At 44.2% G+C, this 18595-nt stretch overlaps 1 protein-coding gene across 3 annotated transcripts in view; it reads right to left on the reverse strand.

Moving 5' to 3' along the window:
* Positions 1 to 18595, reverse strand: part of SLC44A2 (solute carrier family 44 member 2 (CTL2 blood group)) — a 143238-nt gene that overhangs the window by 36548 nt on the left and 88095 nt on the right. For all 3 annotated transcript variants that reach the window (XM_073622578.1, XM_073622576.1, XM_073622577.1), the window contains exons 2-8: positions 18141 to 18189; positions 13162 to 13235; positions 11272 to 11356; positions 8538 to 8622; positions 5301 to 5417; positions 1732 to 1792; positions 124 to 250 (exon numbers count right to left, since the gene is read on the reverse strand). In XM_073622578.1, coding sequence (XP_073478679.1) covers positions 124 to 250; positions 1732 to 1792; positions 5301 to 5417; positions 8538 to 8622; positions 11272 to 11356; positions 13162 to 13235; positions 18141 to 18189 — 598 coding nt within the window. The remainder of the gene's footprint in view (positions 1 to 123; positions 251 to 1731; positions 1793 to 5300; positions 5418 to 8537; positions 8623 to 11271; positions 11357 to 13161; positions 13236 to 18140; positions 18190 to 18595) is intronic.

Genomic DNA, 18595 nt, shown 5'->3' on the forward strand with positions numbered 1-18595 from the left:
AATGATAAATGAATCCTTTTGTTATGAAAGATTTACACATGCAGAAAGCATTGTGAGGAGACAAAAGAGTGCCAGGACAGAACGGCTGCCTGGGTGGTTAGACCATTAGGGCTCTGTACTCACTTGGCTCCTTCCACCAGGTCAGATACATTGCGCTGTTTTTGGCCTTTTCCATCATCAAATGTTGTTTCATTGCCAACAGTAATCACTCCTTTCTTAATATTAATAGCTGGGAAGCACCTTCTGGTGACTGCAGAACCAAAACATAAACATATTATACATAGTGCACGCTACATCAACTTTAAACTTCAGTCTCATTCTTAGAACATTCAAACAAATGAAAAAGGTACACAAGTGTCCTTACCAGGAGGAGCCATGTGACATTAAGTCTGTCCTTCCAACTACAGGGTGACACCACCCAGGAGGAGCTATGTGACATGGAGTCTGTCCCTCCCACCACAGGGTGACACCACCCAGGAGGAGCTATGTGACATGGAGTCTGTCCCTCCCACCACAGGGTGACACCACCCAGGAGGAGCTATGTGACATGGAGTCTGTCCCTCCCACCACAGGGTGACACTACCCAGGAGGAGCTATGTACATGGAATCGTCCTCCCAACCGCAGGGTGACACCACCCAGGAGAAGCTATGTGGCATGGAGTATGTCCTTCCCATCACAGGATGACACCACCCAGGAGAAGCTATGTGACATGGAATCGTCCTCCCAACCGCAGGGTGACACCACCCAGGAGGAGCCATGTGACATGGAATCGTCCTCCCAACCGCAGGGTGACACCACCCAGGAGAAGCTATGTGGCATGGATTTTTTCGTTCCCACCATAAGGTGACACCATGCAGGAGGAGCTATGAGGCACGGAGTATGTTCTTCCCACCACATGATGACATCATCCAGGAGGAGCTATGTGACATGGAGTCTGTCCCTCCAACCACAGGGTGGTACAGTATTGGAATTAAGAGTCGTCCCTCCCATCCGCTATTAAAAAAAAAAAAAAAAAAAATCAACACATAACCACTTTTTTAAATTTTATTTTAGAATTTAAAAAAAAAAGTGATTATCAATGGGCTGCCATGCTATAGGTTACTGTACTTTCTAGGTTTCACTTTTTAAGTGGATATTAAAAAGGCAAAAAGATCAATAAATCCCTGCAATACATGTACATTTCCCCATGTCTCCTAAAAAATGCTGTACATAAAAGATACCCATTGATCTGCCAGAAGTCCAGTGTGCACTGAAATCCCTGGCTATGTTGTAAGACATGGGTGCTCAACCTGTGGCCCTCCAGCTGTTGCAGAACTACAAGTCTCATCATGCTTCTGCCTTTGGGAGTCACGCTTGTAACAGTCAGTGGCTTGCAATGCATCATGGCAGTTGCGCAACAGCTAGAGGACTACAGGTTGAGCACCCATGTTGTAACATATGTCCGTTTTATCTTCTGCTGGACCACAGAACAACTCTCCCTTATATTGCAGAGGGGAAAAAAGAAGTTGTGCTCTGCAGTCCAGCCTAGGATAGACCAGAAGGGCTGACAGCTCCGCCTGAGATTTCAGTACAGAAAAGACAACATTTTGTCAACTCAAACAGGAAAATAAAAGCTCCTTTTCTGCAGGCATAACACTGTGAAATTAGCATGTAAATCAGAGATGTACTGCATTTTTTTTTTTTTTTAACCCGTTTGTTGTCAACCTCCAAAGCTTGTGATCAGTACTCACATGGTTTGCTTGGAGTGATCATGGCCGGACAATCTTTATCTCTCAGCACCTCCACTGGGCTCTGAAACATCATACAAATGCAGAACAGAAATGCATTACCTTTTCAGCAACACAAAATCATACACAGCAACTTCCAACAGGAAGAAAAAGCTGAAACAGATTGTTTGATAGGGTTGTAGTGTGAGTGTGTGTGTTGTAATCAAACAATATAATTTTATTGCATTGCGTTAATGCACATTCTTTATCGCATTTTGTAAAAATGTGTTAGAGGAAGTGTGTTAATGCAGCCCATTCACTTTGAATCAGCTTGCAGCACACATTAATGAGCCGAATACTGGCGCCTTTCCATTCAAAATGACTGCCAGTGAAACCAGCTTGTTGCAACGCACCATTGTGAAGGAAGCTTGGCGTATGGAATGGTTAGCAGATTGAAAATTTTAGAGACTGCTAGTAGGCAACGTTGGGTTGCTCATCACTAGTTTGTGGTACCATTGAAATAAAATGCTCCAAAATATAAAAAAGCGTTCCATATTTTGCATAAAAAGAAAAAAATAATGCTTTTATCAATGCACCTGTGCCCAGGAAAACTGGAAATCTTGTTTTGTTAGGGAGTGCAGGGGCAGATGTCTTTTAAGGCCACCTAATGAAATTTGCTCAGCAGGAGGACATAAACATGCAAAGATTTTTCATGATCCTTGTTCTTGTGATGCACTATTTTGGTTCCATGTCAAAAAGCAACATAATGTAAAACGCAATCATATAAACACTCAGCTCAAAAGACCGGTCACCTGAGAGCCATACCCACCTTAAAGCTGAACTCCAAGAAAGCCAAGATCTCCCATGTAGTGGGGCTGTGCCCGCACTGCAAGGATGAATGACCTGTTTAGGTATAGGAGACTTGGTAAAGCAGCTTTACTTACCTGATTCTCCGCTCCAATAGGCTTACTCTGCATTGTTAGACCAGTCCCCTATTGTCCAGCAGTCTAAGATACCTTGACAGCATCTAGGCCAGGGATATGCAATTAGCGGACCTCCAGCTGTTGCAAAACTACAAGTCCCATCATGCCTCTGCCTCTGGGTGTCATGCTTGTGGCTGTCAGTGTCTTGCTATGCCTCATGGGACTTGTAGTTCCGCAACAGCTGGAGGTCCGCTAATTGCATATCCCTGATCTAGGCCAACGGAGGGACCACAGCACTGCACTGGACACAAGGACGCTGAGAAACAGTCCACCACCAGAGCATAGGAGGAGTACCCTCTGCCAGGGGAGCGGAGGGATCAGGTATATAAAATTCTTTTCTAGACCCTAGCATAAACAAGTCATTAACCCTTGCAGTGGAGGTGCCGCCCCACTGCATGGTAGGATTTTTAGGCTTACTGGAGTGCAACTTTTAAGCTGAACGCTGGGCTGGCTGCAATAAAAAAAAAACAAAACCAAAACAAAAAAAACAATAAATAAATAAAAAACACACCCCTTTGCAATGCTGCACCCCACACTGAAAGGATTACATGCTCATTATGTCTATGGGTGTCAGACTATGGAGAAATACTTATTTCATACTCTAGTAGGTTCCCCCCATTTCAACCAGTGGTGGCTAGTGCTCAGTATTGGGGGGGGGGGGTAAACTAACACACCCTCCGTGGGAGACGGATAGAGGCAATCACGCTCCCCTCCCCCTCCACCCCCATCCCTCCCCAGTGATCCTCACTAGAAGTCTCTTACCACCTTCCCTTTGTTAATCGCCCGGCTTCCCTCCCCCTACAAGGAAGGCTGGGAGAGGGCACAGGATGGGGGATGAATGGGAAGCATGCCTCTGGGTCACTTAGCATCTCCGATCAATCACTGACAGCTCTTCTACCGGCCGATCCGCAATACACACAGACCAGTTCGATCAGGAACATCTCCTAGCCATCCGTCCAAGTCATCACACTGATCACCGATACATTGTAATCACATTCTCATGACCAATACACTGTAATCAGATCACTAGGACATCATCCTTTCCTACAAAGAATCCATCCCATCGCTGGATCAGAGTCATGTATGGAGATCAGAGGAGCTCTCCATTACTTCTCTCCTCCCGGAACTCAGGTGCAATGACCTTGCTCATCACCAATGACAGTCCACTCACCTGCTCACTCCCCATGTCCTCGCACACCATCCTCCTCCTCCGAAGGAGTGCAGTCAATCCCCGAACACAGCAACCCCAGCGGTGGCAGCTGGTGGGTCGGTCGGGCTTCCCTTGCGTCTCCTCCTCGGCATCACGGCAGCCGTGCATCTCCTCTATCCTCCTAGGCCAATAGGATTTCTTCTTCTTTCCGCCAATTGGAAAACTGGTCTCAGGACCCCCTTCCTGATTCGCCGGGAGAAGAATCAGTGTGACAATAGTGAATATTCATTCGCTATTGTCACACAACTGGGTGGGCACTGTGCCCCGAGCCCACCCTTTTATGAAGCCTATCAGCGCCTCTGGCTCTAATCACGTGCTTAAAAAAACAAAAAAAAACAAAAAACACCCCATTAGAATCCAAGCCCGCATGCAGATTAGGTAGCCAGACGCATAGATGGGCACCCCTGCACCCTGTATTACGGGACGCCAATGATTTCAACCACAGTTGCACACCCCTTCACATACAATAGAGCAGAGGTCCCCAACCCCTGGGCCGTGGACCAGCACTGATCCATGGCAGGTCAGGAACCGGGCCGCACAGCAGGAATTTATATGGGAATGGAGAGCTGGCAGAGCACTTTACCACTTTACCGTCCATTCCCAGCAGCAGTAAGGGGCACTGTGGTATGCTGTTCAGCTCAAGCACAGCTTCTCAACACCCCATGTCACCAGTTCACGGAAAAATGGTCTTCCTCAAAACCGGTACCTGGTGTCAAAAAGGTTGGGGACCGCTGCGCTGAGGGTTGATAGCCCTGCATTTGAGGATGCCGAGGGACCTCCAATGGACCTAAGCTTCAGGGAGAAGAGGACAGCGCTGCAGCATGCTGGAACAGGGAGTCCTGCTTTTCTGCCTCTAGATAAACGTGCATTGAACTTTTGCAGTAAGGGGGACCCTACCGCAAAGGGTTTTTTGTTTAGACCACAGTTCAGCTTTAAAAGTGACCTGGTCTCACAAAAATAAACCAAACCCATCCTGTAAATAAATAGGTTTCATGCTTACCTTGTCCTGTAGTGATGTAGTAGCTGGTGGGAGAAGCCAAGACACCCAGCAAGAGGACATGCTAGCTACAAAACCTGAAAATGTCAGTTAGCTGCGGTAGATGACACTACTTTAGGGAATACAGTGGTGTCTTCTCTTCATTCCAGCCTGCAGTGAAAGCAGCAGACTGATCAAGTCATCTCTCTGCTCTCTTCTCCCACCAGCATGTTCCTTGCCAGTACATTTTCATGAAGCACACCTTATTGACTCCCAGTGCTACACCTCCCTCTCCTAGTAGGACTGCTGTATAGGAGATTGCAAGAGGTGGATACCAAGCCATGTCATATTTCGGCACTTTTACAAAGTGACTTTCATTTGTGCATTATATTTTCATGGGCTTCAGCTTTATAAATGGAGTCACCTTGGAGAAGTTGTTGAAGTCATATCTGCAGAACCTCTTGTAGTAGTCAAAGTCTTGCTGGGTTGTTGCAACGGTGAGGTACGTGAGAAAACGGTCCGGACATTTCTCCACACAGATCTGTCAAAAGAACCAAAATCCAAGTAATTTGCCATGAAGCCACTCAGGGTATAGGCCAACATACCGTATATACCTACATGTATAGATGGAGCTTGACTGAACAGAGTTTAAAGTTAAACTCCAGGATTAAAAAAGATTTTCTAAAATTACAAGACGCATGTCTATTCTTACTTAAATCTTATGCTCCGTACACACGGTCGGATTTTCCGATGGAAAATGTCCGATCGGAGCGTGTTGTCGGAAATTCCGACCGTGTGTAGGCTCCATCGGACATTTTCCATCGCATTTTCCGACACACAAAGTTGGAGAGCAGGAGATAAAATTTTCCGACAACAAAATCCGTTGTCGGAAATTCCGATCGTGTGTACACAAATCCGACGGACAAAGTGCCACGCATGCTCAGAATAAATAAAGAGATGAAAGCTATTGGCCACTTCCCCGTTTATAGTCCCGACGTACGTGTTTTACGTCACCGCGTTCAGAACGATCGGATTTTCCGACAACTTTGTGTGACCGTGTGTATGCAAGACAAGTTTGAGCCAACATCCGTCGGAAAAAATCCTAGGATTTTGTTGTCGAAATGAACGAACAAAGTCCGACCGTGTGTACGGGGCATTACACGTAAAGTATTTCTTACAGATCTGTGCAAGATTCCAATGTAAAATGTTGCCTCTGTGCAGGAGCTCTTGTAATAAAGACCAATCCTGTAGTTTTCTGTGGCCAGCCTTTAGTGGGTGGAGCTTGCTGGGCCCCTCCCACAGCGCTGTTCAGGTTATGTACAGCACAATGATCATATTACCTTGTGAAAGTAGTGGTGACATTTATTTCAAATTGCTACCAATGAAAAACACACATTATTTTTATTATTAATGTTTGCCCATTGTCAATGTTACAGAATTGTGTTTATGGGGACTGGATGGGAGTGCACTCTGTATGCATACAGGTTTCACCTTGCACTTTAAAATTTCTGCAATAGAAACTTGAGAGCAACCATCCCTTAAAATGGTTTGTAAAGTCTAAAGATTTTTAACCTTAATGCAATAAGGTTAAACGTTCTGTGCTGCAGCTGTCCCACCCCCAAGCCCCCCTTTTTCTTACCTGAACCCGATCGTTCCAGTGAGGAGCACAAGCCCAGCGGTACTAGTCGCTGTCTCTGTCCTCATAGGATGGATTGGGAGCAGGGGGGGGGGGGGTTCGGGGGGGGGGCATGGCCGAGTCCTGCTGTCTATATCAATTGATGCAGCAGCGAGACTCGTGAGCGAACCCACGAGTGCCCCCAGGGTAATGCGGGTCTCCATGGGGGCACCCAATGAAGGGGAGGATCCAGGAGCATCGACAGGGCACTCCAGAATAGGAGGATCAGGGCTGCTCTGTGCAAAACCCTTGCACGGGGCAGGTAAGCATTACATGTTTGTGATTTGAAAAAACAAAAGAAAACAAAATCTTTACAAACACTTTAAGCCTATTTCCAGGTATAGCAAGCTTATACAGTTGCATTGTTCCAGCTTGGTCTAAAGTATGTATGCGCCATAACTGTGGGATCCATGTGGAAGCTGGAAATCATTAAAGCAAATACCGATAATACAGTGATCGCTTCTAGATTCCGGGTCCTGTGCCAAGCAGCTGTCCTGCTGCTTACTAAACAAAGAAGAAGTGCCAAAGTGCCAGCTTAGCACAGAAGTCATTGAAAGAATACTTTACATTTTCTCAATGAATGCAAAGTGATCTGCGATTGAACAAAGGTGGAGATCATGATGTCGCCACTCTGCTGCTCCACCTCGTCCAATTAGAGATCGCTTTGCACTCATTGAAAAAATGCAAAGTGTTCCCTGAATGGTGCCTGTGCCCACCAAGCAACCTCCCATGTTCAGAATGCAGCAAGACAGCCATTGGCATGGGACCTGACAGCCAGTGGTGATCAGTGTATTAGTGATGGCCATTACAGTGATTCCAGCTTCCATGGGGATCCCATATACATACTTACATTGATCCAAGCTGGACCAAAGCAAACATGCATATATACCTAAAGGCGAATATATCTAAAGGCTCAATTTACACTAGTACGACTCCCAAAGTCACACAAATTCCAGTGCAACTTTCGTGTGCAACTTTGATGTGACATTACACTCGCTGGCATTCAAGTAGCATCAAAGACGTGCAGGAACCTTTTTAAAGTTGCTACAACTTTAAGTCACATATATCAGAATGGGTGCCATTCAAATCAATGGGCTGCAACTTGTCATGGAAGTGCGGCTTATGGGGTTATTTTTAATGATATTCTCAATAAAAATGTGATTTTATATTTTGTTTATTTTTTCACACTTTGAGGGTATCACAAAGTCCCATTTTCCCCCCCATTCGTCCCCTTTGTGGGTTCCAATATCGTCATGCAACTTTATGTATCCAAAGTCGCATGACAAATTGCACTAGTGTGAATGGAGCCAAAGTCCATCTTTAACTTTTGCAGGTGCAGTAAATTAAAAGGCCAACCTTCCCCAACTAGAACTGCCAAGAAAAAAACAAATATTGTTACATTCAGAGTGCTGAAATGCTCATCTTGCAGCGTCTTCATTTTCTTGGAAATTAAAAATCATTTCCAATGGTTGTACAAAAGTCTGACACAGCCCACTTCTTACTGAGTCATGACAATACAAAATTCAAATTTCAGCCGATTTCTACTGAATCTGAAATTGGAGCGATGGGAAGACTGACCTGGCTGGAAAATTATCAGCTGAACAGTCAGTGTTTGGATATTCATATTACAATAGCCATCAGTGGAGATTTCTCAGTCCATACGGTTTAGGGTGGATGGAGAAATTTAGATTTATCTCACTCAGCCTGTAGGCTGAAGGAAAAAAAAAAAAAGTGTAAAATTGTATGGAGCTTTAGCTTTGCTGCTCTTCTTGCTCTGACTGCAGCTACCCAGGGAGTATCTTGTTTTTATAGAAGCAGGAAAAGAGGCAGGATTCGATCAGCTATAACCAGCATGTTTATGTTCTAGCTGAATAGATTTAGAAAAACTTCAGATAAGCAGACCACATGCCAAGTCGGTCATGTGAGCACATTAACCGTAACCACGCAGGATTTCCCGTACACCCAGCCACCGTACACGTGACTTACCTGCGGCGTTGGACACTGGAACTCCAGGAGCACAAGAGGGCTGGCGCACTTCATGATGTTGAAGTAAAACAAGAATGGCTTTTTTCTGTAGGTGGAATAAAATAATAGATCTGTTTACAAAATTGAAATTGACTTAACTAAATTGTATATATTAAAAAAAAAAAAACAAAAAAAAAAAACAAACAAAAACACAAAACACACGCACTTTATTTTTTTCAGTGATTCTGACTCATTTTCCCTCCCAGTCCTGACAGCTCACAATTCCCACCGTGTACCGGCACAGCCTGGCGGGAGAGGAAAACTGGCAGCGGTGCAGGGGGGAGGGGGGGGAGATTATCAGATGTGGGTAGGTCAGGGAGGACGATCGGTGCAGCAGGGCTAATTACAGGAACGATGTCTTGTGTGCGCGCGTCTCCCCCCAGCAACTGAATCCGGTGGGAGGGAGAAACTGGCTTTCAGCTGCTGCAGGGAGAGCAGCACAGTGAACTGTTCCTTTAATTGGCCCCCTGTCCTGCTGCACTAATTCTCCCCCCCCTTGTGTAATTGGCATGAGGGCCCCCCCCAAATCCATACCCCCATCAAAGCATGCAGCCCAGGAAATATGGAGTCGAGAGTCACATTGGCTTTAAATACATTTTGATGAGACATTTTACAAGCTGTAAGTTATTGTGCTAAATAGAAAGCTTTGTAGGTTGGCTACTTAATGGAGTTCCCGTTGCTAAGGGCAATCACTTTGTCTGTGGCTTAAAGGGGTTGTTAAGGCAGTGCACACAAGCCCTGCCAGCCCCACTGCTAGTATAACCTGTAGTATATACTGTGGGCCGTTTTTTTTTTTTTACCTTATTAATTTGCCCTGTTCTGAGGTCACGTGACTGCCCGTCACTCTCTCCCTCCGACGGGGAGCCAAATTACACAGCACAAGCAACGCACCGTGCTGTATAACATGCTTTAAGGGAACAGGACCCAATATTTTTTTTTGTTAGGGTAACAAATGCTTTAAAAGAGAAAAATTAACAGCCCCCCCCCCCCCCCCAGTAATATAGCAATGTCCTCAATCCAGATACTCACCTGCCTAGCGGATCCAACAACGTCAAGCTGTGAACAGCCACACCACCATCACAGCCCATGACCTGCACCACCATCTTTGGTCTCGGCATCAATGGGTGCCTCTTCGTGGTTTAGGTAGCCTGGCCCCTGATGTTGTGCGCCAGGTCTACCCTCCTCCAGCTTCTGTGAATGAAAAGGAAACACCCTGGGATAGGCGACGTACGTATCCCAGGAGGCTTCACAATGCAAGCTTGTCTACAGTGGCAGCCTAGGTGGCCCGATTTTGTATGCAGAGGGGGCATTAAGGAGCTGAAGTTCTGCTTTTAACTACTGACATATCCTCAGAGGGCACCTTTTTCGGTACCAACCCATGACTTACATTATGGGAAGAAAACAAAGCACAATCATTGTGTAGCACTGTAAAAGCAAATATGGCTGCCCCTCATATTTGTATCAGTACAAATATAATACAGGAAGAACATTTGAAATGCATCATTTAAGAGACCATAGAAATTTAAATACAGTATAGATTAGTCGAAAGGGGAAAGTGATACTGGTAGTGAAATAAGGGTTGCTGCACACCCCAATAGAGAATAAATTTTAAAAAAATTCCCCCGTCTGGTTTTGTGTTGCAGACAAAAATTCAAGATTGTAATAGAAAAAAAATACATGGATGGAGGCCATTATACATAAATCATTATGATACAGCCGTAAGTATACATGAACAACATAGCATGATATAGGTATATATAAGCATACTGAAAAACACTGACGCGTTTCAACCATTAGCATGATCGTAGAATTGCAATTTGTGTCAATATTAATGTAAATTGTTGTTTAAGTGGATGTAATTTCACAATATATTTCTCTTGTAGAGTTCTTGTACTCCTTTCCCCCAGAAGAAGACCTCTACTGCTAATGGTCGAAACGCGTCAGCATTTTTCAGTATGATTATATATACCTATATCATGCTATGTTGTTCATGTATACTTACGGCTGTATCATCATGATTTAGGTGTAATGGCCTCACTACAGAGCTCAGGTTTTAAAATATTTTATGCAATTGTATGTTAATATTTTTTCAATAAAATCCATATATTTTGTCCGTTTCAATTTTGAACACAAAACCCCACGGGGAAATTTTTTCCAATTTATACAGTATAGATTAGTGTTAAAGGGACCCTGTTGCTAGGTGTAAATAGTGAAACCATCAGCCCACCATAAAAGAACAGCAATACTTTCCTTCCTGGCAGATGAAGAGGAAACTCTTTGTGACCCAAGAGCTCCACGTGCTGACACTTCCACATGTGATGGATAGTTTGTCTCCTGCTGGGCGAAGGGGGGGGGGGTGTCGGTGGGTTGGAACCACAGCACAGGGCAGGTTATCTGACACACCTGGAAGTGCAGAATAGCAGAAACATACAGAGCTCTCCCAGACAGCCAAAATGACAATATTCCTTTTTATTTATAAGAGGGGGGCTGCCGATTTAGCTTTTTCCACTTGGCAATAGGGTCCATCTGAAGGTAAGCATAGCAGTAAAAGTTCTAATACTGTATATGCTCAATGAACACACACACACACACACACACACACACACACACACACACACACTAGACTTTCCCTATAAAGATTCAGAATTTGAGGAACGCTAGTTAACCAGCTGATTGTAATGGATTGACCACTTACTCATTAGGGGTTCCAACTTGACCGCAAAACTGCCCCTTGCTGTCAGTGGGGTATATAACCTTCCTCGGGTCTCCATATGTCCAGGCTGCAAAATTAGAAATCATGTTGAAACCGACCATTGTTGAGGAAACGCAAAATTCAGGTCATCAAATGTATATTAAAGTAAAACTATTAGTACCATTAATTAAAATAAACCGGTGTTGCATCATTAATTATACATACATCTGCACTTAGTTTTAGCCCCCCCTGCAAAAATCTGTTCATCCTGCCAGTAAAGTTCAACTAATGCAGCTTCCTAGGATGGGATGGTAACAATGCTATTGCAACTTTCAAAGGCATGCTGTGAATGGTAACTTTCACAGTTGCTTATACTCTCAACTGAATTGTCATGCATCAATTAGCTGGTGTCATAGCGATGTGAAATATCACATGTGGAGTATCATGGCAACTGCAGATCAAACAGAGGCCTAAATGGCAGCTTCCTTTACTGTAAACGATAGGAGGGGTTAGTTCCACTTTAAAGTGGTATAAAGCTAAACTGGTAAAACAGTACCTTAAAGTGGAGTTCCACCCATATAAAAAAAAGTCAACAGCTACAAAAAGTCTAGCTGCTGACTTTTAATAAATCGGACACTCACCTGTCCCACGGTCCAGCGATGCGGTCGAACGAATCCCCGCTCCTTCCCCCCTCCTCTCCGCGGTGCCGGCATTTTGACTGTGGGCGCCCGGCTGTGGCTTCACAGTCGGGCACGCGTGAGCTGCACGCTGTGATTGGCTAGGTAATCTTCTGGGACCTGCGATATGTCCCAGATGATTGCCGGGAGGGAGGGGGCCATTATGCTGCACATGTGATCAGTTGGATGGTTTGACAGTTTGGTTGAGTGCACAACCAATGGGACGGTTACATTCCCAACACACGCCGGGAATGTAACTTAAAAATCATCTAATATTTATATATATATATATATATATATATATATATATATACACACATATACATACATATACATACATACATACATACACACTATATTACCAAAAGTATTGGGACACCTGCCTTTACACACATGAACTTTAATGGTGTCTTAGTTTGTAGGGTTCAATATTGAGTTGGCCCACCCTTTGCAGCTATAACAGCTTCAACTCTTCTGGGAAGGCTGTCCACAAGGTTTAGGAGTGTGTCTATGGGAATGTTTGATCATTCTTCCAGAAGCGCATTTGTGAGGTCAGGCACTGATGTTGGACGAGAAGTCTCCGCTCAAATTCATCCCAAAGGTGTTCTATCGGGTTGAGGTCAGGACTCTGTGCAGGCCAGTCAAGTTCCTTAACCCCAAACTCACTCACCCATGTCTTTACAGACCTTGCTTTGTGCACCGGTGGGCAGTTATGTTGGAACAAGAAGGGGCCATCCCCAAACTGTTCCTACAAAGTTGGGAGCATGAAATTATCCAAAATGTCTTGGTATGCCGACACCTTAGGAATTCTCTTCACTGGAACCAAGCTCCCAAAAAACAACCCCACACTACAATCTCCCCTCCACCAAATGATTTGGACCAGAGCACAAAGCAAGGTCCATAAAAGACATGGATGAGAGAGTTTGGGTTGGAGGAACTTGACTGGCCTGCACAGAGTCCTGACCTCAAACCCATTATACACCTTTGGGATGAATTTGAGCGGAGACTGTGGGCACATTAAGATCTGTGCTGGCGATCAGACTTTATCAGCTGTTTTACATAACAAAAAAGGTTTAGAGAAGAACTTATTAAAATGTCAGTTAATCATCGACACGCTTTACTTGCACTTTGCAGCTCAGTTGATGCAAATCACACATCCTGCCTACGAACAAAGTTTTCCTACCACATCACATTAAAGCGTGAATAGAATACTCACCGACAATTCCCACAGCCACATAGGCAATAATGGCGAGTACTATGAGAATACAGCATATGATGTCCGTACAACCTCTGCAACACAAAATATAAATTGCTAAAAGTTACTGTACATCAAACTTACAAAATGTCCATCAATACAAAACTAGATCACCAGGTCTTTCAACCATCTGTATTTCCCTCCACACTACAGCCTCTACATGGAGTGCTGCCAAGTGATGCAGTCTCACTTTTTTTTTTACTGCATTCTATGCAACATAAAAGTGGTGGCGAGGCTCAAGGTTCAAAACGAAAAAAAATGTTACAAGTAGAAGGGAATGCACGTTCATGCAATTAATCATCTGATTTTTTTTCAAACTGAATGTATAGTATTTATAACTTTATAAAAAAAAAAAAAAAAAAAAAAAAAGAGAAAAGAAAAGAAAAAAGAAAAGAAAAAAGAAAAGAAGATCCTGGTCCCTTAAAGCAGATTAAACAGTACAGTGCTTGTGCTGTGCAATCTGCCCCTTTCTTAACTGTAAAAAACGTGGCTGATCCTGCCACTTCCAATGTCTGCTGAGCCCTGACCACCGTGGTCAGCATATGTCCCTCCGTCATCTGCAGCCCTTCTCTCCTCTCTCCCCCTCATCCCCTCCTCCCTGCCTGTCAGCTCTGTGTCTCTATCATAGTTAGGCATAGCACATTGTAGCAGTATTCTATAAAAAAAACAAAAAAAACAAAAAAAACAAAAAAAAAACCCACAAGGCTTGTAAATAACGATTTAGCGTGATCTTCAGGCCAGTCACGTGACTATCGGCCTGTTTCCAGGGCTACTGCAGGAGGGGCTGAGTGGTCATGTGACCTCCCCGGCTGACGTCAGAGGGCGATTCCGGCCCCTCCTGCAGTAGCCATCTATCGGAGCTGTACAGTGGCCGCGAGTCACATGACCGGCCGGAAGATCGCTCTAAAAATCGGTATTTACCGACCCCACCCCAGACCCCACAATAGACCCCACCCCAGCAACAATAGATCTCGCACACAACAGACTTCCGCCCCAGCAACAATGGGACCCCCCACAACATAACATCACCCCAGCAACAATAGACTCTCAGCAGCAACAACAGATCCCTCCCTCAACAGTAGATCCCTCCCAGTAACAATTGAGCTCACAGCAACATAATACACACACCCCTTCCCCCCACCAGCAACAATAGACCCCCACACAAAAAAAAAAAAAAATAACCACCAGCGACAATAGATCCCCCGGAAGCCAGCATCAATAGACCATCCAGCATTCCAGCACTCCCAGCCATTACATACTTTCAGTGCTGGAACTGCGTTCCCCCCGCAAAAAAAAAAGCCCTGTTTGTAGGTAGGACTGTGAATTAGGGACCTTGGATTGTGAGCCCTTTTGAGACCCCTTTCACACTGGGGCGGTTTGCAGGCGTTTAGTGCGCCAGCAAACCGACCCAAAACAGCCGCTACTGTTTGTTCAGTGTTTCAGTGTTTGTACTGTTTGTTCAGTGTGAAAGCCCGAGGGCTTTCACACTGAAGCGGTGCGCTGACAGGAGAAGAAAAAAAAACTCCTGCCAGCCGCATCTTTGGAGTGGTGAAGGAGCGGTGTATTCACCGCTCCTGCCCATTGAAATCAATGGGACAGCGCGGCTATACGAGCCGTTTTAACCCTTTTTCGGCCGCCAGCGGGGGGTTAAAACCGCACTATAAATAGCGCTGTTTTACCGCCGACGCCCCCTACCGCCCCAGTGTGAAAGCAGCCTTTGAGGGCAGGGACTGATGTCAATGTAGAATTAGAAAATATATATATAATATATATATATATATATATATATATATATATATATATATATATATATATATATATATATATATATAAAAATTTTTTTTAATATAGCGCTGTATAAATTGATGGGGCTGTATAAGTACCTGTAATAAACAAATGCATAAATGAATAAGTACAAAATGACAACCTCAGGGACATTATATCCTAACAGGCTTTTTTCCTCTATATGGTTTATATTCCCAGTACAAGTCTTCCAGCTCTTTTATTTACGAGTATGAATTACATCCTACCACAACTAATGGACGGTCTGTACCGCAGTACATTACAATCACCTGGGGATTCTCAGCAATTCACGGATAAGCCTTGTATTGGAAAATGGACATGATTCTCAGAAGGGTTCGTGCAGAGCAGCAATTGTGCAGCCATTTTGAAAATAGGATCTCCAGGTTAAAAATAACTGTGGGAACATTATGTGGGAAATATACAAAATTGAGGGGGGGGAGGGATAAGGAGATTAGAACCTCTCTGGAGATTTTGATTGATGTTTGTGTCCCCACTTCAGAGATTAACCTCTAGATAACCTCTAGCCGCCTACGTAATGCAGCAACAAAGAGGGTGGGCTTTAACCACTTCAATACCCGGCACTTATTCACCCTCCTGCCCAGACTAATTTTCAGCTTTCAGTGCTGTCGCACTTTGAATGACAATTGCGCGGTCATACTACACTGTACCCAAACTAAATTTTTATCATTTTGTTCCCACAGATAGAGCTTTCTTTTGGTGGCATTTGATCACCTCTGCGGTTTATATTTTCTGCTAAATAAAAAAATGAACGAAAACTTTGAAAAAAAAAAAAAATCTTTGTAAATAAGTACGTTTTCTCCTTCACTGATGGGTACTGATGGGGCTGCACTGACAGGCACTGATAAGGCGGCACCAATGAGGTGGCACTGATATGCAGCACTGATAGGCGGCATGGATGGGCACTGATGTAAAATAGATGGTACTGATGGATGCCAATCAGTGCCTAACAATAATGCCTGTCAATCAGTGATGCCCATTGTGGGGGCACTGATTGGCATCCCTGGTGGTCTAGGATGGAATACCTGGTGGTGACATCCCTGGTGGTCCAGTGTGGGCATCCGTGGGGGGGTGTATGCTGCTGATAATCAATCAGCACAAACCCCCCTGTCAGAGGAGCAGCCGATCGGCTCTCCACTACTCGCGTCTGACAGACACGAGTGAGGAAAAGCCGATCAACGGCTGTTCCGTTTTACACTGTGATCAGCCGTGATTGGACACGGCTGATCACATGGTAAAGAGTCTCTGTCAGAGACGCTTTACCTAGATTGGTGTTGCAGGGTGTCAGACATTTTCTCTCATTCAGCCTGCGGGCAATTACCCTATACATGCTAAATAGTGTGGTGGAGGAGTCTCCGCTGCCAGCTATTATAGTCAAGCCGCCGTAGCTGTCCAAGTACCCAAACAGCGACTGCATGTGATTGGACGCAGTCACGGTTTCGCCGATAATTTTTTACCTGGCTCAGTCAATTCTGAATATCAGGCCAGGTTGTGCCAACAGAGCCTCCCATGGATCAAACATCTGTGGATTCAGAGGCATCTGACAAAATTTGAGCCGTGGATGGCCAGTTGAGCCCTTTCTAATTATTTCCTGAAGAACACTGCCACCAAGGTTGAAAGTAATGGGAAAATCCAAAATTTTGAGTTGTCACCAGCAGGGTGGATTTGATATAAAAGGGGTTGTAAATCCTCATGTTTTTTTTTTTTTTAAACAACGTGTCATACTTACCTCCACTGTACAGTTAGTTTTGCACAGAGTCATCTTTTGGGCCCCCCCCAACGGCGCTCACGGCTCCTCCCGCATCGGTGAACCCCATAGGAGAAGCGCATAGGATGCATTAAGGGGAAAAAACACGAGGGTTTACAACCCCTTTAAAGCAAGTCGATTTAAATCACAATTTAAATCACTAGTAAAAAGGCTCAATTTAAAGTCCACGCAAAAACTAAAATCCCTACATCTATAGACACCACCGATCTAACACTAACCTCTAACCTACCCCTGTAAAGAAAAAAAATGAGTATACAAACCTTTTTTGAAGCCGCTCCGACCCGATCCCACGCTGAGCTGTCAGTCGCAGCTTCGCTGTGGAGGAGGGTGCAGAGGACACAGCCGACAACGGAAGCCCCATAGTAAGTCTATGGGTGACGTCACTTCCCATTCATTTCACAGCCGTTGTCGGTGGTGTCCTCTGCAGAGCTTCCGCCGCTGGAGATCGGGTCAAATTGGGTTAAAAAAAAAAAAAAAAGGGTATGTATACTCATTTTTTTCCTTTACAGGGATAGAGAGGTTAGTGTTAGATCAGTGGGGTCTATAGGTGCAGGGATTTTAGTTTTTGTATGGACTTCCACTTTAAATCGACTCAATTTAAATCATAATTTTTAAAGAGCAACTGTCATTTCTGTCCCACAGTGGCTCCTCCTCTGACCCACTGTTTACTCACCGACAGTCCCATTCACTTTAATAGGACGGCTGGTGATGTGGCAGTGACAAGGTGAGGGACGTGGCGGCAGCAGGTGAGGTGGATGCCCACTAACAGGCACTGCCATGATGGATATGAAATGACAGGTGCACTTTAAACGTAAGGACTCATTCCTGCTGGAAGTTCGTGTAAAATTGTGTGAATGCATCTATGCGGTGCATGTTATCTCAGCTTGCATTCATTGAATGAGTTTACCAAAAATGTAAATATTGCAGAATATACATCCTCATGCTACATAACTAAGCTCCATTTCATGCTGAATAAAACACAATTATTAATGCATCTTAAATAGGATTTTTACTCCAAAAGCATTTTATTAAAATAAAATTTGATAAACATCAAAAATAAATCGATTTATCGAACACATATAACTGGAAAATATTCCAGTGGGGGGCACTTTTCATTTCCTATACTTTGGAGAGAATTACTCTTACTTCCTGTGGTGTTTAACGGACAGGAAGTGAAGTTAACAGATGGAGAAAAAACCCTGCACAGGGTGCTTAACCTTCCTCATTTTTCTAAGAGGTCTTTAGCCGTAGATACATTTTAAGGTGTATGGCAAAGGAAAATAAACTGTTACAACAAAAAAAATGGAATTATCCATTTTACTGAGAGGTTACCTCTCTATTGCTGAATTACCTGTTGTGTATTGGGCCTTTGAAAGATGGGTCATACTTCTTTGGTTCACCTGTAATAGAAAATAAATAAATACATGTAAAACTAACAAACAAGCAATATGTGAGCTTTTTTTTTTTCTTTCAAGCAAATCCGCTAAACAGTCAGCCAGTTCACTTGGTTGGTTTACTTTAGTCTGAGTATTCTGCAATTCACTGCAGCAAGAATCCAGGAACACCTTACAGGGCCAATTGGAGAGTTTCCTGAATCCCGATGCGTCGTAACCCCACCCCTGAGCTTCCTTTATCACTAATTACATTGAAATTTCTAAGGCAAGTTGTGTTTTCAGTATGCAGCCAGAGACTCAATTCATCTTTACTGGGATGCCACTTTAAACCTGGTCTTCCTCACTTCATCAGACACTCCGTTCTTGAAGTAAGTTTCTAAAAGCTTGTAGATTTGGAGAAAGGGGGGGGGGA

Source organism: Aquarana catesbeiana, linkage group LG03, assembly GCF_042186555.1.
Source record: "Aquarana catesbeiana isolate 2022-GZ linkage group LG03, ASM4218655v1, whole genome shotgun sequence".
NCBI lineage: Eukaryota > Metazoa > Chordata > Amphibia > Anura > Ranidae > Aquarana > Aquarana catesbeiana.